This window comes from Pararge aegeria, chromosome 10, assembly GCF_905163445.1.
Source record: "Pararge aegeria chromosome 10, ilParAegt1.1, whole genome shotgun sequence".
Taxonomy (NCBI): domain Eukaryota; kingdom Metazoa; phylum Arthropoda; class Insecta; order Lepidoptera; family Nymphalidae; genus Pararge; species Pararge aegeria.
The window spans coordinates 19,044,142-19,067,069 of record NC_053189.1 but is presented as its reverse complement, the minus strand read 5'-3'; the positions used below and the strand labels follow the sequence as shown (position 1 = coordinate 19,067,069).

Sequence of the window (22,928 nt, the reverse complement as noted above, 5' to 3'; positions counted from 1 at the left end):
ATAGAATTGTTTATTCAATTATAGAATTTCTAAAGCAGTTCCCAGTAGTTTAGATCGCGAGAATCGAAATTAATAATTAAATGAAGTTATATTGGAACGCTAACTACGAGTATGTTATATTTCCGACGTAGTTTTCTGATATTGTATGGGTTTCACTATAATGAAAAGCACGTTAAAAGTGACATTCATGATATGGTATGTTGAAATTTATTTGACCTATAAAGTTCGGGTGGGGACACGGGTCAAACATGTAGAGGGACGGTTCAAACGTGTGAGAATTAATCTAAACTGTGAGACGGATACAACTAAAGATCTTATCGTTCAATACATCGGATACATGCTCAAACTATAAGCCCCTTGGGTACAGTATTCTAGGGAGGGCAATAATTTAGTTAGTTGGGTTGTTGGGTGGGTTGTTCTGGACTGGATATATTAGTTTTGAGATCACAGACACCTCCCACCTAACCTACGATATTTTATAATTACTTATAGTAATGTGTCTGTCTATTTTTTGCTACTTTTTACATTATTACAAGTTAGCCTTAGTCACAATCTCACCTAGTGGTAAGTTATGATGCAATCTAAGAGAGTAGCGGGATGCAGTAGTAGTAGGCCTAAGCAGGTTGGGAAATGGTACTGCAATGGGTACGTTTCAATTCGGCATCGGAAATGATACTAGAACGCTTAACTAAAGTGGTAACTACCACCCCACAGGCGAAGACTCCAAATTCAGAAAATATTCCCGAATTGCCCCTGCTGGATATCGAACTCGGGACCTACCACTTACAAGATCACAACTCTTACCACTACGCACGGGAGGTATTTCTCAACCACTGCAACGATATTTAAATTTATGCTATTTATTTAAGATACTTTTTATGTATGTCTAAATATACTTACTCAAGGAATGTTTTTGCAGAATTAAAAAAACGCATGGCTCTGCAGTACAACCGTGCATAGCAACATTTTGGATTGAGATAGCGTGGATCCAGAAAACAGTCGCAGGACTGTTTACTGAGGGACTTAATCACGAACGAAACACTTTCATTTAATCACGAAAAAAGAAATGGTTCCCACAGGAAAAAAAAAACAAAATACAGACAAAGGCACGGGTGACAGCTAGTTTAAATATAAAGGGGCGTTGACTAGTCAGCAGCTAACAAATTAACTAGGGGCCATATTTTAGATGACTCCACAACTTAAGGGCGGATAATGTAAAATTATCCTCAGTTACAAAATGTTATATTAAGGAAGCTTCAGTTAAAACGTTTAATTTGCATAAGCCCGTCAGTCTGGGCTTTATTACTAAGTATGTTACGGATGATCGTCACTAGGTTATGCAATTTGTGACGCAAGTTGACGCTCCTTCACATATATTTTTGTTCCACTACACATGAGCCCTTCAATACTCTCTCACAAGCCTAAGATGGAAGCAGGCTAACCTGTTAAAAGTACGGCAATAAGTCTTACCCCTATTCGAATTCTACGCGACATCGTTCTGTAATGCTCAATACCACGGCGGAAGCCTCCCACCAAAACAGGCCAGAGGAATTCGAAACCTCCCGCTTATGAGACCACAGCGCTAACCACTAGGCCACAAAGAGACAAGAACACAGACACACCGGTGGTCAAAAAGAGAAAGTTGCCCATATTGAAATTATCAAACTAATACGATCAAATTACATAACAAATTAAAACTTAACGCTAATTCCACGTTCAATGCGTGTTTCATGAATAGCGCTGTGAGTGTATTGCTCGAACAATACTCTCCAACCGGCTATAGCCTAGTAGGTATGCGAGCGATAAGCGCCCTGGCTACAGTAAAGCATGAGACATACACAAGCCGTGGCGGATACGAGCCAAGCCGCATTATAAACTTACATTTTTTTATAAAACATGTGACTTTGTTGTAACCACTACAGATAAAGTAAAAAAAAACTGGAAAAAACAAGAGCTTGGAATATTGATTTACATGGTTTTACTTGAGATAAATTGATTATTTGTCGCCGCTAGATGTCGCTCTACAAGCACCTTGAATGCGGCAACTTTGACCTCAATATCGTTGCATATGAATTTTTATTTAGATGCAACGCTGCTAGTGGACTTCTAGAATTTACCCGATCATGAATATTGTAATTTTCATAGTCTGTTAGTTAAGTTACTCATTTGAATGTTACCTGAATACGCCCTTCTATTTGAAACCACAGTTTACTCGTTTTTCTTAATATTGTTCAGAAGCGCTTTAATATATATTGTAACGCATAAAATTTAAATTTTATCAAAATCATTATTTTGGTATAAATGATCTGAAATCAGTCGTGTCAAACCACTACTACAGGTCTGAAACTTCGCGGTGGTTCATCATCATCATCATAGTAGCTATTGCGGTTACATACAATTACCGTTGCAATATGGCGTTCGCCGTGTACCTGTATTCACTAAGCTTCGGCCTACTCCGCCCTAGCCTCTGTGTGTTCCATGCTTAATAGCGAACACAGGAGCGATCGCTATCTGACTTCGCAATCCATTAAACACTATCTAATATCTAACCGGTGGCTTCAATTTTGCTCGTGTTCCGTGATTTGCTCGTTCCTATCTATTGTTGCTACATCATTGATACATAATGTACTGTTACGCACATTGTATATCTTATCTGAGGCTACGTAATATCTAAGAACTTAACACTCTCACCGCCACGTGGACTGCTGGCCGCCCACGTAAATTTGAGTGTAACGAGCCAATATTGTTTTTTAAATTTTAACTGGCAAGCCACGTGGGCGGCCGGCATACCAAAATTAGCGCGCCAAATTTGCTGTTATATTTACTTGTCATAACTTGTCAAAAAGTTATAAGGCACGCCACCCGTGTAATTAGGTCAGTTGACCGCGCGCCGCCCACCTAGCCTGCGGAGAAAGACTTTTGGCGCGCATTTTTGCAATGTCGGATTTTAGTGACTCTGATTCGGACTATCAACCGCCGCCATTATGGGATGGATCTAATTCGACTAGCAGCGACTCGTGTTTATCTCAAGACGATGTTTCACTTCTGCACGAAAGCACACCAGTGCCCCCGGAGCCACCGCGACCTGACTGGCATCAACCTAACGGATCGCGACAAAAGAGGTTTCCATTGGATATACAACCAGGTATTAATATTTCTAACAATTGTAACAGGGAACTTGATATTTTTCGATTATTTTTAAACCAAGATATTATGGATCTTATGGTGCAAATGACCAATTGTTATGCTAATAAGGTAAAAATACTTAAAGTTGTCACACGCAACATGAGACTTGCCAAATGGACAGACTGTACTGAAGAAGAAATTTTAAAATTCTTGGGCCTGCTGATTTTTATGGGACTCAATAAATTACCTAAAATTAGCGACTACTGGAGCAATAAAAAACTGTATAAAAACGAAATAGCTCGCCAAGCTATGAGTAGAAACCGATTCGAGCTGTTATTGAGATGTTGGCATTTTGAAGACAGTTTTTTCCATGCATCAAATACAGACCGTCTTATAAAGATAAGACGTTTGGTGCAGTTACTCACAGCCACATTTCGAAATGCCAAAACACCTGGAGAATATATCACTGTGGACGAGACCATGGTAGCTTTCAGAGGGCGTATAAAATTTATGCAGTACATTCCTGGCAAAAGACACAAGTATGGGATCAAACTTTTTAAAGTCTGTGATGATGACGGTTATACGTACGACCTTATCGTTTACGAAGGTAAAAACTCAAGCGGGCAAACCAATACACCTACGAATTTAGTAATGAAACTATGTCAACCTTACCTAGGGGTAGGCAGGAGTGTGGTGACGGATAATTATTATACCAGCGTCGACTTAGCGCAACAATTATTGCAAAACGATACGCATCTGATTGGTACATTACGCAGAAACAGGAAAGGATTGCCGAAAAAAGTTGTTCAAGAAAAATTGAACAAAGGTGAAATGATCGCTTTAGAAAACAATGACGGTATTCTTATACTCAAATGGAAGGACAAGCGTGATGTTTTAGCTTTGTCGACAAAACACTCTGTTGGTTTTGTTACTGTTACGAGCAAAAGGAACCGTAACAAGAAAGTTATGAAACCTACCCTGATTGCTGATTATAACAAACACAAATGCTCCATAGATTTATCAGATCAAATGGCAAGCTATGCCAAGCCTGCCAGAAGAAGTATCCGTTGGTTCCAGAAGCTAGCCATAGAACTGTTATTTTCGACTGCTGTCACAAACGCTTTTATAATTTACAAAACTCATAAGCAGCTTAGTAGCAAGAAGTACACCATAACGGATTTCAGAGAGAATCTCTGCTTGCAGATGTTGGGAATCACTTCCAGTTCGAACTCAGTGGGTAGTTTGCCAAGGCGGCAAATACAACATAAATTCAGTAAATCAACACTTACTGATCATAGAGGAAGACTTATTCGGCGACGATGCATCCATTGTTATAAAAAAAACAGAGATGCTGGACTATCAGCTAAAGAAGCCAGAGATCAAACAAAAAAGGTAAATACAGTGTGCCTGGAATGCCCAACTAAACCTAGTGTTTGTGGACAATGTTACGCAGAAATCCACATCCAAATTAATCCTTAGTTTTTTTATTACGTATTTTGATTTTTATAACTGTGATTTTGACTGCTTTGGATTAATAAATAATAAATAATATTTTTCTAATACTAGTTTTACTCATTCAATTTTTATCCTTATATTACTTTAAATATAGTCCAATTTTCATCAATTTTTTTTTCACGGGTAGCGTTTTAACTGAACTAATCAATGAAGTCATCTTTGAATATTTATCTAGCAAGCCAAGCTCTATAAAATAATATGAATTTGTGGGATCACAGCGGACCCCACGGCCTGCTGATAAAGTCAACGACGTATCCCGCCGATAGCCCACATGGCATGCTACACAAGTTATTTAAAATCGGACGTGGCGATAGGTGGAAGAAATCGCATGGTAGGCGTGCCGCCCACAGGGCTTGCTGCGCTAGAAAAACCTTAAATAAGTATGGCGGTGAGAGTGTTAATTGTCGAGAAGACCGGATTTTGTCTTTGGTGTAGAACGTAAGTGGAAAAACAATTAAAAAAAACAAAAGCTTTGCGCAGACTAGCACTAACGCGTGAAACTATCACGCGTTAGTGCTAGTCTGATAAAAGGCAGTGTGTATTATTTTTTTTGTGACTAAAAATGCAAATGTTATTTTTAACACGTTGTTGGCCAATCACACGTTATCACCTATTTGTGTATTGGGCTGGGTTTCATTTATTCAGATGTTTAAAATTATTTTTATGAAATCCAAACTTTACTGTCCAACTCAACAATGGCGGCCGCGCTTAATCTCACGATGTACGGCTGTTTAGACAGCTTCTTATTTCAAAGTGCAGCCAACCCGGGGATATACACTTAGTTGTTACGTGACGGGAGTAAATAGACGATCCCCGAAGTACATTCATACCGCCACTCGTAAAACAAATGTGTATTTACCGCAGTCCTCGCGGGACGCGTATTAAAACTTTCGTTCATGTATTATATATTACACCTCGCTCGTGCCCCAGTTCCCACGGCTGGGCGGGCTGCTTTTCTTACCTAAGGGCCACCCCAAATTATTTTATGAGATCCTACGATTACATATTTTGAAATCCAAATTTAAATATTACATAGAATACTAGAACAAAGTTCTCACAGGAGAAATATAAAACTTTCATTCACCGCGCTGTTTCATTACGGATTGGCGTGCTCGTGCAGTGCACTCCCAATTCAATAATTATTGGTTTCAGTGACTGGTAATATGCTTTCTGAGTAAGAAGGAGAGCCGAAGTCAAAATTAAGAGCCCTAAAGGCGCATCCAGCTTGCTCCGATTTCCCTACACCACCCTCATCTACAACTTTACGCGGTCATAAAACAGTTTAATATTAAAACCGTCTAAGTTTATAGTTGGTCATGCTTATCGGGCATTTACAGAGGTAACTTTATGGCACTGGTATAAATTTAATTTAACGAGTTAAAAATAAACTTTTAAAGGAAGTATATAATTGAGTTTAAAGACCTATGAATTACTGCGCGTTAACTATAACTTAAGGTTTTGTTATAGTTCTATGTAAGCACTCAAACAAAAGCTTTATAATATATTCTAATCCGTATTACAGGAAACAGAGATTTATGTAACGCAATGCATCGTTTAAGAAGTTTTCCGAGTAAGGAAATCGACAGCAGAAAATCCCGGCGCGATCGACTGGCAACTTTAAAAAGTTATTTATTGCTGCAGCTTACGGAGCGCTCGCAGCATGTAGAATCAATATCAAAACTTTTATTACATTTTCCGACTTGAGAATTCCTGTTTTATTAATTACCTACCTTCGTTCATAACTCAAACATGTTTTAAAAGTTTATGGATATTTTTTCGGATAGACTTACTTATTTAATAATGATTAGATCACAACTTTTTTTGTTATGATAAAGACAATACTAATACCTAATTAAAAAATAATTAAATATTTACTTCAAATGCAGATACGATTTAGTAATAAAAATCTATAAAATACGCGACAATTTGGCGATTAATGTAAGGCTTTTATGAGAACAGCTTATTAAATAACAAAAAGAGTTTATACGGTACGCCTCCATTTTTTAATAAAAAAAATGCCAATAACACGTTTCTCAAAGCTTAAGAACCGCTATTAAAAAAGGTTACTAAGGTATTCCAAAGTGAATTTTAGAGGACATTTTGAAGTTTATCACGTATAAACTTTTAAGTTACAAACTTTTTCGTATCCCCTTAGTCCTTGCAAAAAAATATTTTATTTAAAACAAAATCCATGTTCTATACCCAACTAGGAAATAGGATTATTTTTATTTAATTTTTGCGTTGGTGCGCGACACGACTTAGGGAATATATCCGGAGCAGCACTCACCTGGCAGGCGGGGCGGGCGGCGGCTGGGCGGCGAGTGCCGCGCGCCGGCCGAGCCTCCAGCAGCAAGGCTCGCAGGGCGCGCGGAGCGAGCGCCGCGGTGTTCCGACCGTACAGTGCGCAAAGCGACGACGAGCCCGACGACTGCTTGCAAGTCACTTAGCAATTGTGCAGTGTGATTTCAGCGTCTCCTAATGATACTTCTGTGTCGAAATTCAAATTCAGATTCAAAATACAAGCAATTGCTCTTTTTCAACATCAACTGTTCACATTTTAAATTTTTAATATTAACATTCATTTTTCTATCTTATGAGAGATGAAATGTGCGTAAAGACGTTATAAGTTGCGGCATGTAGATTTGCCTGCTTGTCGCGGTTTATAGAAAATTTAAACCTACACTATTAAAGTTTTGTTATTTATATAAAAAGCCTTATTGGTTTCCGTTGTAATCAACTAAAACGTCAGTTTTTAATGCACGCTCTATTATAGGAGGAGAAAAATCCTTTTAAAGGATAGTTCACTTAACTGCAACATAAGGTACCACCAAAGTACCAAAAAATTATCAAAACTCCATCACAAGTATATACGACTCTTGTTCCGCCACATCAATATTTCATTGGAGTGTCTCGTTTCCATTATAAATCATCTATTTACCCCCGCTATGCGTCACCACGCCAGAAGTCGGTCTGACCAGCCACGTTAGTTTCCACATCCAACTAACAATAAAATAACTATTGATGAAAACGTACTTGCATATCATTGTTGACTGAGTACGCTCCATGGCAATACGACAGCCGTGTGAAGGCAGTTATGGCCGGCCAGCTGTACGATGGCTGCGCGGTGGCGAGCACGGGCTAGGGAGCAGGGCTGCAGATTGATCGCTGGTGTTCGGCCGCGGCCATCGGCGGTAGCTTCCGGAACCGGCTGTAAGTTTTGCGGCATCGATTAAACACGATGACTTGGACAATCACCGGTAAATTAACAGTGGCTTATGCTCGCTGAGGACTTATTACCCTCACCGACCTCCAACACAAAGGCGGTTCAAATTTCACAGCTTAATTTATTTTTCAATTTGAATTGTTTGTTGCAAAGCTGGCTAGAACAGGCGTTGTTTTGCGGAATTAATAAAAAAACAAAATTCAAATTCATTCCATTTATAAGCACTTTTTAAACGTCTAGTCAGTCTGTTTGTAGTGAATCTACCACCGGAAAGATTCCACCGAGAAGAGCATGCAAGAAACTCAGCTGATTGCCCTTTTACAAGCAGCCTTGTCGTTGAGAAATTCATCAATCGTATAGTAACTAAGATTAATTAAATGTTTTTAACATATTGTTTAAACTTATGCATTGGCAGGTCCAAAATTACCTTGAGATTTCCATGATGTACGAGCACAATGAGCACGAAACTTAATTTACCATACTTCGCGAGAAGCAGGTACTTATTGCAAACCAAGCTTAATATTCATTGTTTATCGTAATTTTCGAAAGGGTGGACCGATTTAAATGCGGGTATTTGCATTACAAACGTATCCCTTTTGTCCGGTCTTTTAAATGTATTCTGGCTGCTAGCCGCCAGGGAGCGCTGCGGAAGTGTGTTTTGTCGCGGGGATACTTGCTTTATTAATTATTTTCTCCCGTATGGGTTTTGCTTTGCAGATGCTTTCCTTGCACGAAACGTCTTAAAGACTAATTCCAGTTCAGAAAATTTAAAAATATCAAACTCTTTGCATGTATTTTTGAACATGCAATTTAAACCAATCAATAAGGTTCGTCACTCGTTCGTCTCGAACTTTTTTTATACTATTTATTAATATATTTTTTTATACACACCTTCGTTGCAGACGTGACCTTAGTGGTCTAATAATTCGAAAAGCCTGTTCAACTAATACTCACAAAGCCTTAAGTTCGAGTCCCAGGTCGTTCTGTTAAGCAAATCTCAATACTAACCAGGTGTAAAAGTAAGTTGAGGATTCGGTCTTCGGACAAATGCCGAAGCGCGCCAACCTGCATTTTTGAGCTCACGTTAATGGCTTCAGTTTTTTTTCCATAGTGCTTTAGTCAAATAGTTGTTTAAGGTATTTGGGTAACAAGTTTAACAAAACCTACCTAATTAAAAGTTTTAACTAAGACATACTTAAGTTCCACGCGTGCGTCAGGGTGTATTCTGCTGTAAAGCTCCAAACAGGGCTGTCCAGCCTGCATGATAATGTGCTGTACTGCTCATGACTCAGATCGTCTTTGAGAAGCCTTACGTGTACAAATTTTCTTTGTTTCTTACACGCCCTTCGAAGTGTTCCTCTGTTTATATACTCACTATCAGGGGCACCTAATTAGTCCGTCATCTGTTACTACAAAAATATACGAATTAGTATTTATGGTGTAAGTAACGTCACAGAATATTTCTTTTGCTCGAATTTCTTTATAAAGACACATTGTGATACATTTTACGCAGGTCAATTCCACGGACACATAAATGTAGAGCGTGACCACATTACTTACGTAGCAGAGCTCTGGGTGACCTCCGCATCTCCGGGAAACAATTTCTGTCCAACAAAATACAGACGTGCAAATAATATATTCACGCAGAAACTACTGGTTTCACTTCTCATGCTCTGAAAGCTTTTATGTTAATTAAATGCGAACTAAAAGTCATTTTTATTTAGTTATTAAAAAAAGTAAACAAGACTAGTGAAACGTTTTATTCCTAATTTCTATACTTCTCTATTTCTAACTCCTTATATTATTAACATTTTCTATGAAAACTGCGTTAATGATTCTGCATCCGACTGAAGCCTGATGCCTTTTGTAAATAAAGGTCAATATTTTTAATTACGAACAAAACTTTTATATTTCATTATTTCATTTCTACGTCATAGCAGTGAACATCGGAGCGTTTAAAAAGTATAACTCGGTCATGACTTATTTTATGCACTAGCGTACATCTATTATTTATCGTTTAACATTAAAATACATCCATTATGGAAAAGCAGGTTGATGTGGCTTAATGACGTCAGTGGTAATGAACCGATAACGGTAGTCAATGAGTGTCATTTCATTGGTTATTCGTGCCGCTAAAAAGCATTGTTGCAATGCTGTGTTCCGGTGTGAAGGGCGTAGTTGCCGGTGGAATTAAAGGTACATGAGGCTTAATACGGCTTAGGTCGATGGTCATACAGAGCGGTATATTGCAGGTTCCTTGCATACCGTATGAAGTGTTTATCTTCTTAGTACCTCATGGTTTTCCACTTAGTATCTGCTGGTTTCGTCAGTCAATCCTATAAAAATGGCGACCGATTTTGTCCTTTACTTATCCTTTGCGTTTCGAACAACTGCGCGCGAAGCTACCGGCATTAGAACAACGTAGTCTCTAATTTCCTCTCTCCTATGAAAGAAGAACTCAGTTTACTTATGCCCAGCAGTGGGCAAAAGTAAATAGAGTATAATGACAGCGAGCTAAAGTTTCCAATGCGCTATGCATTTACGCCTGAAACTGCATCGTCATGTCATCAGGTGAAATCGTCAGGCGTTCTGCTTCTTTTATCTTAAACGGTGGCGGTGGGACTTTAATAGTTTTAGAATTTTTATTTCCAGTCAGGGTTCACAACCGTCGTGCTCGATCGGCCTCCTCCTCCTCGGCGGAGTTCAATATTAATGATTCTCAAAAGTAACGTTGATATCTATTTTTGGTTCAAGCTAATGGACATTTCGTGTTAAAAATACGGGTTTTATTTTATAATATACAGGGTTGGGTTGAACCAACAGGCAAATTTAAAATACCCAAAAAATACTAATAACGATTGCTTGGATTCCGATAACGGTTTCAAATCTTTCCGTTGTCGGTTATTAAGTAGCGGTAAAAAGTAGCCTATGCTCATATCTCAAAATCAAGCTTCCATTGCTTAAATAACTCGAGATACAACAAAGGGACAGATTGTGCTGCTTAACGTTGATTTAAATCACTAATAGGTCGCTATTTTAGCACCTTAGAACCCCAACATCAAACATGTTTCCGAGCTATTAACTCAACCCATTGCTACTTGAGTCGTTAACTCATGTTCATCTACAGATCATCAGTTTTGATGAAAACACGTAGTAAAACTCGGTGATAATTAATCTCTCTCGCCGAGTGACTTTTATAAAACCAACAGTCTCCGAATGTAGGAGAAAACTCTAAATTATAATCTCTACTTTCAGCCGGCCATGTCTTGTTCTTGATGACAATTGGGATTTAATGCTTGTACGAAAACAACCGATTCAAAACCACTTTATTTTATTTTAAAACAAGAAGAACAGTGCTCGGTAAGCGAATAATTATTACCATTTACGAGTACCACAAAAAATAAACGAAGATGCTTTGTTTACTTTTTGAGATAAATTTTAGGAATTTATATTTAGCAAGCGGTTCAAGAGGGCTTTAACTGTTAAGTTTAAGACCAGCCATATTTCCTTCTTACGTAGGGCCACGACCTTGTCGCTTAAGCGGCAGCTAAGTCAGTTTTATTATGTTTCTTAGAAACATGTTAGTAATAAAATCCATAATGAGAATTTTTTTTTAAAATCCATTCACCCTCCTTGTACCTTATATCATTACTAACTTGCTTATTTAGAAGACGAGCAATAAGTGAATCTTCTCCCGCCGGAAATACTTACCGGGGCACAAAACGCGAGTGATAGCCAGCTTATAGCCACTAAAAACTAGAACGTAACGGCCTACGAAACTTTCTGACTGCAAAAATGTCCAATGCCTTCCTGAGAACGTAAGCGCCTATCTTATATTATGAAGCGTCGATAGGCTATTGGTTGGGGGCGAACCAACGCACGCACCTCTAACTTTTCGGAGTTTTATGCGTTCTTAAATTATATTAAGTTTTATAATAATAAGTTATAATGCATATATCACTTACTTTAACCATGACCAAAAACATCGTGAGGAAGAGTTCTCCGCGTGAGAGTTCTCCAAAATGCTCTGAAGGGTGGGTGTAGTGCACTAATCAGCACTTGGAAAGCGTGGTGATCTACAGTCATCACGCTGAGACCCGTGCACTGTAGTTGGCCAGTCGTGGGTCGATAATGATGACTGCGCGTGACCGCACTGAACGTACATAGCTGGTACCCTACAGATGAACAGAGCATGATTGTTATTAAGCTCAAGGATAGTATTGGTTTGTATCATACATTACTGCATTGAATGTATGTTTGGATTATACACCACCTACCACAAGTCTGATGGTTGTCTGGAAGATCTCGCTCTGTAGCTATAAGATGCCTTTTTTTACATACGTTTATTTAAGTTAAATGTTGTTTTATAATAAAGTATTTACATGAATACGTATAATGTGCCTGTGGAATTTAAAAACATAGCAAATATATAATTACCTATGCACGACCGCTAAACCGTCAAAAATGTAACGGTTTCCGAGAGATTGTTATAAATAGAAAGAAACGCGAACGTAGTTAAACGTCTCATTTAAGTCACGGGCAACGTTTACTTGACGGCCGATTGGCGCAGTGGGCAGCGACCGTGTTTTCTGAGACCAAGGCCGTGAGTTCGATTCCCTTAACTGGAAAATGTTTGTGTGATGAACATAAATGTTTAGTGTCTGGCTATTTATAAATGTCATAAGTATTTATGTATTTTATTAATAAAAGTATTTAGTCATACCCATAACACAAGCTACGCTTACTTTGGGGCTTGATGGCATTAGAGTATTGTCGTATATTTATGTTGTATATTTATTTATTTATTTAAAAAAAAACTCTATACTCTATATACACCTTTCTCTATTGTTTGATATTTAAGTTATACTATCTATTTTAATAAGTAAATAAAGTGGGCTTACTAATTAGTAACATATTAAATCAATGAGTAAATGTTATTATAATTATATTCAGAGAAACTTATCATGACAAACACTTTATTATTTTCTTTTCAATAAATACGTACTTATTTAATTCGTTTTTATCGCTTGTCGCGCGGCCGTTAATGCGACAAGGTCGTGGCCTTGCAGTAAGTCTTGCCCAGTTTTATGTTCTCAAGGAACGCTGGAACTTTTCGTTCCATGCTTGCTTCTGAACGTCGTTTGAAAGTAGAAGGCGATTTTAAACTGGCAGTTCGGATGAGGATTTTCTTAACGGTAATTAAAATTGATGAATTACTTTTATACTGTAAAGGTTTATAGAATATCATTATAAAGTGCTAAACTAGACTGTATTATTAAATGAGAAACAAGCTAATTCGCGCAGGTTTTCACGGGAAGAAGCCTCACTGGGATTGCAAAGTGTATCACATCCAAGCCCGTGACATACAAAAGTGCCATAACATAACCCTTACTTCAAAGTTTTCCCAGAGTCTATCTCTACGTATTGGAGAAATAATTTTTCACCTGTTATCTAAAGATCTATTGCTACATTTAAACGTAGATAGTTTTTTGTTCAAATTCATTTCAGATTCATTGAGACCGTGGGAAGTCTACCATTTTATTTTTCTCACCTAATTAGTGGCTCGGTCTCAGCTTAGACACAGGCTTGTGTCCAGCGGTGAGGCATTGTAGGACAACACATGATGATCTCCATTCAAACTTAATTCGCATGGATTGAGGTTCTCTCAGGTGAATCAAAAACAACTGAACATGTTGAAAGCAATCAATTTGGGCCTCACTCGCGCTGTTATTGTAAAATATTAATTTTCCATCTGAACGAGGGGTCGTGCAATTTGTCGGGTCGCAACACCCTCCACGCAGGCCCGAGGGCTGTGATTGGGTCATTAGAAGGGTGTTCTTATACCTTCGCAGGAAGACAACTCGCTCTCATTGTAAAGTACTCTCCGAAAATTGTTTAATACAAAAGCATGTTACCCATTATTACATTACTGTGTTCAAAAAAATACAACGAAAACAACTTGCTACAGCGCCCTCTTGTTTACTTTAAAATATAAAATCTAAGAACTTGCTCTGAGTATTGCAAAAAACTGCAGGAAATTAAGTCTAGTAGTTTCTGAGCAAAATGGTAATATACTCCTTGTACAAAATTACCCTCTTGCATGTTTTCATAGTCCACAATGGGTGGCCCTGTGGACTGTGAAGACGTATGTATGTAATACAAAAACCGCATTCAAATCGGTCCATTCATTTGAATGCTACCACACATCGAGCACAGACACGAAGGAAAACACCCACCCGCTATTAGCATTGGCGTTTAGTTAAAATATCAACACTGGCCTACATGCAACGCAACTCGGTACAAAGGTTGGCTTAAAAATTACCTTTTACCATATTTTCTCCGTGAAGTGTAGATTTTAGTCACATATAGCTGTGTGTATAAAAAAAATGATTATCCAGCTAAAAGCTAGGTAGGCATATTAGTACGTAAATGCGAAGTCCATAGATGCAGATGTGGCATATACATTTCTTGTATATTTTCGTGGCTTTGACCAATAACAACGTGCTTACCATCTAAGCGATACCAAAACTGATTAAAATTTAATTAATTTAGAATTTATTCAAGTAGGTCTAATCTAAGCTCTTTTGAAACGTCAAGATGGTCTAGTTGTAGCGAAACGTCAAGATGGTCTAGTTGTAGCCCCTCTAACACCGATTCAGAAGGCAGATTCTACTGACGAGAAGCTGGCAGGAAATTCACATACAATAATAACTCTGTGTTGCGAGAGAAGACAGCGGAGCGATGTGCTTCCAAGTCAATCTGTTTTACTACTTAAGACGATTCGAAACTCTGCGTTTCATGCCATTACATTGTAATATTTATATATAGCACTATATATACGTATATAACACAAAGAACATACTCATTTTTAGTAGGAGCTTATTGTGAGAGCTCATACGGGGTAGTATTACAGCCATGCTTATGCCATGTTTCAAGTAGCATTACTGTAATGCTATGTTCCGGTGTAATCACTGGCACACGAGACCTAACACCTACACCTCAGGTCGATGGACACAGGGCGCCATGTTGTAAGACGTGTAAATCAACTCCACTATCTATGAGCCACAGTTTGTTATCTAGGTCGTCTAACCTGCAGTTAAACATCATGGTGAATCCAAATTCCATTAAATATATCAGTTCTAAAAGAGCCTGTTACTTGAACATGTATTATTGCACATTTCCAAGTAGAGTATTACATTACAAAGACCTTGGGATTGGAGTCCGTGCTCACGTAGACGGACGGGCATGGAGATGTCTAGCAAATTTATCTGCTATATATAGTCGTATAGTTTTATATGACCGTATAGTTTTCCTTGCGTGCCCTGCGAAGTGATGATTTATTAATAAGCGATGGCGCAGGTAAGTGTCCATCAGGTGACCAAATAATGAAGTTTTACTATAAAACGTATAATATTTATTTATTTATTAGAGCACTAACAACATGCGTATTACACGTTTTTAAATATAGCGCGCACACAAAAACAAGGACTGATAGGCACGTCAATGACAGATAGCATTGGCAAGGCGTCATGTAAACTTAATCTGACATAAAAATTCAAGTCTCCGATACGTGCTCGGTGAGTTTTTTTCCTAGAAGCTGTGAGTGAGTCATGGAAGATATCGACAAAATAAATAAATATACTACGACAATACACACACCGCCACCTAGCCCCAAAGTAAGCGTAGCTTGTGTTATGGGTACTAAGATGACTGATGAATTATTTATAAATAAATAAATAAATATACAACGACAATACACACATCGCCATCTAGCCCCAAACTAAGCGTAGCTTGTGTTATGGGTACTAAGATGACTGATGAATATTTTTATGAATTATATATACATAAATACTTAGAAAATACATATAAACACCCAGACACTGAAAAACACTTAATGCTCATCACACAAACATTTTCCAGTTGTGGGAATCGAACCCACGGCCTTGGACTCAGAATGCAGGGTCGCTGCCCACTGCGCCAGTCGGCCGTCAAATGAATAATATATGATAATATATAATAATGAATAATGAATAATATACAAAAATAAATATTAATATACATAGCGATGCCAGGTATCTTTTTGGATAACTCGTTGTATTTCGCACATATTATACGTAAAATATGTTTGTACTTGTTTTCCGAGATGGGATTTAGTAAACGGGATATGAAAAAAAAAATTGGATATTTGCAATTTCTGGTCTACCGATGCGGGACAGTCAAAGATATATGATTTAGAAGGTTGTTACATACAACATTAGTTTAACCGATTGACTTTTAATAGAAATTTTCATTTAACATTTTTATAACAGAAGTAAATAAACTCGCTTAAAATATAAAGTAGGTATAATACTTTAAATTTTTGCCTCCGTGAAATCTTAAAATTTTTTCGTGATCTCTTTGAATTTGACGAGGACAAAAATTCGTAAGCCGAAATTCCACAACAGGTATTTGATTCTGAAATTCCAACACAGATTTAAGAAATTAATTAGAACGTAACTGTGCTTTTAGATTTACTTTTTTCTCTATATACTCATAGGTATATACAGGGAAATCAATATAGGTATAGGGACGAAGAGCGCGAGCAAAATCTTATGTAACCCTCTTTCATATTCTTGCAGAATTTAAACATGCGGGCCCACAAGCATTTTTATAGTAATAATTGACGGACCAAGCTGATGATCCACCTGATGTAAGTGGAAAATCATCGCGTTTAAACAGAGCAACACTTCGTACCATGCCGCCCCGTGTATGTATGCACTTCGGGCGCGTTTTATAGGTATGGCGAGCGCACGAACTTTTACCTAGTTCCTCGCCTTATTAATGAATTACCCACTGATGTACGAGACGATATTAATCCTTCTTTTTAAGTAACTTATGATCATTTTTATACACAACATGGTAAACTGGCAATAATGTTCTGTAGTTAACGTACCTAGACTTAATTCTCTGTTAGCATATATTACAAACCTGGGTGGTTTTCTGATTTTTTATTTTTTTGGAAACTTTATGTACATAAATAAATAATTAAAATAACTGTGTCACAAAAAGCTCCAATTATAACTCTTTATCGAGCTCTTTGAAGACCGACCTAGAAGCTGCCGACAAGGGTTACCACTAAACTAGTTATATTGTAATGGAGTTTCAGACAACCGCGGACTTCGGCGAGGCATTCCACACGTTAGCGGAGTGCTTCGAGTGCATCGCCGGAATAACAAGCACGTGAGGCTGTAAGCACACACCTACGTACTGCGAGTGAATTTCAATTTCCGACGGAAGGAAGATTTCACTGAACAAATTTTATTTTAAAAACCCGTTGACATATTACCTACAACGTCGTTAATGCCACAATTAGATCTTGACTGCAATCTCACCTGATTGTACAACTTTCATAAATTAAGTAATAATAAAGACGATTTCACAAGTGCCCCGTTATGTATAAAGTGAATAATGAGGTGGAATTGTTCTCGTTCTGAAAAGCTGCGGAAAATACAGGGGATGCGGAACACGCCGGCAGACTGGAAGGAGCTCGAGTGGACTGCACTTGTGATCGCAACAGATAAAATTAAATATGGAGGCGACTTCCAACCGAGAATTGCGTGCCAGAGCTGTAGTGTAATAAAAGTAAAAAACACATATTCACACATATTTGTAATAATAGATTGTTCAACACGGGAGTAATGCCACTATTTACGCTACGAACGCCGTTATCCAAGGGTAATTTAAGCTAGTATCCTGAGTGTAGCAAATAGCTTAGGGTCAGGCCCCTGAGTTTATACTCTTCTTACCAGTATCAAAGCAAATCTATAACTCGACAATTTAAAATCAACTCTATCCTTCCTAATAAAAGATTGTGTTTGTTTGTTTGTTTGTCCTTGCTTAGCGCCCTAACCAACCAATTGTCTTGATTTTTGGCATAGAGTTACTTGAAAGGACGGTGACTCACATCGTCCACCTCGCTGGCCAAGTGCAAATTGGTGGAGCTTTGAGAACATAATGTAGAACTCTCAGGCATCGTGTTTCATCACGATGTTTTCCTTCACCGTTGAAGCAATATTTAATGATATTTTAATTACTTCATACGGATATAAGTTACAAAAGTTAGAGTGGGAATTCGAACTCTGCCCCCCGAAAGTGAACTCTATCACCGCAACGGGTATGTAATACCCGTAGAACATTATTAATTTTGTGACAGCCAATAAAATGGCGACGGCGCTAAAGCATCGTCGCTTCGACAACACTCAATAAAAGTGACATATTTATGACTAGTGGCGAGTGCTGACTTCCAAACTGATGGCACAATACGCTAACGTCGTGTTACGTCACTGTAAATGTCGGTATGAATGTGAAATATCTGTATAAAGGTCTTTTACTACGTGTGTAGCTACATGACTAAGCTGAGAGGTGGACTTTACACTGCGCGCTCGGATACACTATGAGGATTCATAGTAATTGAAGAATGTTGTGAGTAAAAAAGTACGTACGTACGTAGTAAGTCTTGTACATTCACTGTCGTAAAACAAAACTTGTGTGTGTCAAATCAAAGTCAAAGTCAAAATCAAATATTTCTTGATACAAATAGGCACATAGATCGCACTTTTGGTGAGTACATTACATGTAAAATATGTACATTGAGATGATATAACTACCTTTTTATGCCTAAAATTAAAAGGTAAAGTACAAGGGTTCCAAACGCGACCTGTTCTACGAAGAAGCCCACTACAAACTTGGATGGTTGTTCTTTTTTGTATCTCCGTCTCACATTGACATTAAAAACTATTTAGGAAGCAGCCTGGTTTGAGCAATAATTCAAAACCCAAGCTATATTTTGATAATCAAGCTTTTTTTGCTATACTGCGCGTAAAGCAGGACAAGCAAAAAGATCTTCGGCAATGTACTTTAGGGTACAAGGATTGAAGAAATTATAAATTACAACAAACAGATTCTCCTGCTTTTCGCGGAGTATAGCAAATTAAGCTTAATTTTCATAATATATCATGGAATTCCGCAAAGTAACGCCTACTTCTATCCAATATTTAAACTGTATGTCTCCTGTTATATGAATATCTTTATTTCATAGTTGATCCAACAAAAAAATTATTTAACAAAAGATAAGCTACCATGAATACATGCAGTATTCAGTAGCTCGCTTTAGTTCTAGTTCGATCAAGGTTTTAAACTAGTTTGAATCGGATTTGTATTTCTATTTCATCTGATCTTCTATAGCCCGCAACCCGCCGATGGACACAATGCATTTTGCCGCGGAAACCCAACCGGGCACCGTTCGGCCAAGTCGCGAGCTAATAATATTATACTTTCAAATTGCTTTTTGAATTTGGAGTATCGGATTATAAGAAGACTTGAATACAGTACGGCACGGAGCACGTATGTGAGTGATTGTGCAAAACAAATCCCCGTCCGGAGAGCGCCCCGCGCCGTGACACTTCAATTTAGTACAGAACGGCTTCACACTTCATTGCGCTCGCTATTTCACACGAGAACACACGGATCACTCGTCCGCTGCACATACGAGTTATGTTTTGCTATTAGTTTACAAAATTCTAGTCTAGCTTGAAGTAAGTTAAGCGCACAAAAATATGTTTGTTACGATATCTCGTTACAAATCTTTGAATTTTTTTTGCTAATATCCATTTTTAACTATTATTGAAAACTGCATTAAAACCCGCAGCGTAGTGCAATAGATCAAAGCGTACAAACAGCCGAAGTGACTTCGTTTTACACTATGAAAAGATAACCTTTATTCATAAGTATAGCCGTCTCATCTGCCTACAACCTCTAATAAACCGATACGAAATTGCACATTGAATATACATCGATCCACCACGTCGAGTCGCCGACCTTTTATTATAGTAATAGTTGTCGGACCAAGCAGATGGCCTGCCGTATTTGAAGTGGTAAACCATTGTCTATAAACAGAGCAACACTTCGCAGGACATGCAAGGAACACGTTTTACAATTTGCTGCCCTGTGTCCCTCAGTCCGAGGAGTAGGTGTTAAGCATCATGTGTCTGCCATTATATTTGCCGCCCTGCATACATTATATTTAACTTAACAATGTTGACATATATTTTGGATAGAAGCAGGCGTTACTTTGCGGAAATCCATAATATATTATGAAAATTAAGCTTAATTTGCTATACTCCGCGAACAGCAGGAGAATCTGTATGGTGTAATTTATAATTACTTCAATCCGTATACTCCAAACCAAACAGATCCTCGGCAATGTACCCTCTACGCAAGTTTCGCCCCGAAACCGGAGCATCCTCAGGAGATGTTGACTTTACAATGAATAATTGTTAAGTCTGTTAATTTTCATAATATGAAATATATTTTGTCTAAAAAAGATAATTAATTATGTTGATTGATTACTACATTAAAACAAAAAATGTTATAATGAAAATAATATTATAATTATTTGCATGCCTTACAATTGCAGATTGTAGCACGGAACAGTTTCATTTTATTACATAAGATTAAAGTGAACCACACAAATACAGATTTCAATTTGAATTAATGTAATAATGTCGTCGTGGAATTGAATAATACGCAGGAAGCGTTGGTATTGACACGAGACTATCATCAACTGTTACCATGTGGACAAACAATAATTAGTTGGACAAACACTGATCCCGATTCTCGTTTGTCTATTGTTGTCTTATGATAGATTTCACGCAGACGTGTAGTGTCTCGCTACGATACACATGCAACGAGAGTAATATTGAAAATCATTCGATTCGATTTACTCTGGATACATTACAAGAAATACTTATCAATATCGCTAACATAACATTATTTATTCCCTACCTATTCACTTGTATAAAGTATGGGAGGCAGCGTACTGCCATTTAATCACCATCCTTCCTCAATTAACCAGATACCTAAGGTAGAATTTTTCAATGGTACCAGTTTTAGGATATTAAGCGCGCGGATTTCGCAGCACGTTAATTTTCATCATCGTTATCACATCAACCCACTACCGGCCCACTACCGGCCCACTACCGGCCCACTAACGGCCCACTACCGGCCCACTACCGGCCCACTACAAAACACGGATCTCCCCACAATGAGAAGGGATTAAGGCCGTAGTCCACCAATTTGCCCAGCGCGGATTGGTGGACTCCACACACCTCTGAGACCATTATGTAGATCACTCAGGCATGAATGAACGAATGAATACACTTTTATTGTACACCAAAGAAAAAAAAGAAGTAGTTACAAAGATATAAATACATATCAAGAGAGTACAATTTGGTGGCCTTATCGCTACATAGCGATTTCTTCCAGGCAACCAATGGCGTAAAAGGAAAAAACAGAGAAAAGAGGTAGTTGGTGCAATAAATAAGATTTAAAATTATACAAATATATAAATAAAATATATATATATATATATAAATATAACTATAATATATATATATATTTTACATATAAATACAAATAAAATATATAACATAAATACCTATATAAATATATAACATATAATCATCGTCAATTTATATGAAATACATAAATAATTAAAATTACACACTTAAAATGATCCGCTTCAGCGATGTTCGGCTGATAGAGACAAATAATGACCCTTCACTAGTTTCTTGAAGGTCCCAATCGATTGTGCCTCACGGATATCTAACGGCAAGGCGTTCCATATTTTAATAGCCTGAACCGTAAATGATCCGTTGAAGAAGGAGGATTTGTGACCAGGCACCTTCAAGATTAACTTCCTCGTAGAAAGAAGTTCGTCTGGGAATCCTACAAATTGAAACCTCTCTTTCAGGTAAAGAGGAGTAGAAGGATGAGGCATGTAGGTTTCTCACGATGTTTTCCTTCACCGTTGAAGCAAGTGTTATTAAATTAGTTAAAACGCACGTAACTTATACGGAAAGTTAGATGTGCGAGGTGGGATTCGAACTCAGCCCCCGAAAAGTGGAGTCGAGCTTCTACCCAATACGCTATCACCGCTTCAATGTTCTAATGTTACAATTTGGTAAGTGATAGAAAATAGAAGTGGACAGTATTTTTGTGTAAATAAGAAATATGTTTAGACCCTCGCTCAAATCGGTGAAAAATTAAACTGTACTAACCTTGTATCTCATCTATGGACTTGAGCAGACTTGACGCATCACTTTCAATTGTATTTGATTCTTGCAAGGGATCTGACTTTTGCAACACTGAAGAGTGGATAAGCACGGCTATCCAACGACAATATTGGCTTGACGAAGTCATTTTATTTTCAAATTACCCACCAATTTATAAGCAAAGATCGAACATTAAGTATTGATAATAAAGATAGCGATGCAACTTTTTTGAAGTTATACTTCTTTACGATGTAATTTTAACGATGCGCGCGTACTCCGTGACAAAAAACCGATCCTGAAGTTAGCTATAAGGTTTGACAGTTGGCTCATTCCGGTGATTTAATTGATGCAATTGTGCAAAAATCCCAAATTTTAATGTTGAGTAAAACCTGGTTGTCCTATAATGAGTCTATTAGTATTCCAAATTTAATTATGTTTATTATGCCCATTTCTTTAATTACGTACACCGACCTACGTCAGTGATTATGTAGAAATATTTGTGATATTATTGAAACTTTCAATGTATTAAATATATAATATATTGCTGATGTCGTTTTTTCTACAACCGTAGATAGGCGAAAGATAAAATTTTTGAAAAGATTTTTATCTTGAAAGTATAACTTATAACGCGTGTAAATTAAACATATTTCGACAAACGACTGAAGTGTGTGCGTGTTATAATATCTATTCGTGCTCTTCGAGCTTCTATCACCCACTATTGGAAACCTTTAATCACGTAAACATCAAAAATATAAATCTGTGCGCAACTTGATGATGAAGGTTATAGCACCCACACTGCCACAAAAAATCGACACCCTGAAGTTAGCTATAGTCGACATTTTAGTTTTTCAATAAAAGATTTGACAGACAGAAACTTAGTGGTCCGGTAAAACACGTTAGAATAAAACTTTCAATTTATTAAATACCTTTTTTCTATTGTTACTGTCGTTTTCCCTACAAACGTAGACTAAGGC

The 22,928-nt window shown here is 37.6% G+C and overlaps 2 protein-coding genes across 2 annotated transcripts in view; one reads left to right on the top strand and one right to left on the bottom strand.

Moving 5' to 3' along the window:
- The window catches only part of LOC120626826 (calexcitin-1), a 77,832-nt gene extending 70,888 nt beyond the window's left edge, over positions 1–6,944 (bottom strand). Inside the window, exon 1 of the mRNA XM_039894589.1 lies at positions 6,929–6,944. The gene's annotated coding sequence lies outside the window, so the exon portion shown is untranslated. The remainder of the gene's footprint in view (positions 1–6,928) is intronic.
- LOC120627081 (piggyBac transposable element-derived protein 4-like) lies at positions 2,938–7,088 on the top strand. Its single transcript, XM_039894926.1, has 2 exons — positions 2,938–4,518; positions 6,852–7,088. Exons 1-2 carry the CDS (start codon positions 2,938–2,940, stop codon positions 7,086–7,088), a joined length of 1,818 nt encoding a protein of 605 aa, XP_039750860.1.
- Positions 7,089–22,928: the final 15,840 nt, after the last annotated feature.

Coding starts and splice junctions, on each gene's coding strand:
- LOC120627081 (XM_039894926.1), top strand. CDS start 2,938: ATGTCGGATTTTAGTGACTCTGATTCGGACTATCAACCGCCGCCATTA. Junction 4,519..6,851: donor CCAGAGATCAAACAAAAAAG/GTAAATACAGTG, acceptor ATACCCAACTAG/GAAATAGGATTATTTTTATT.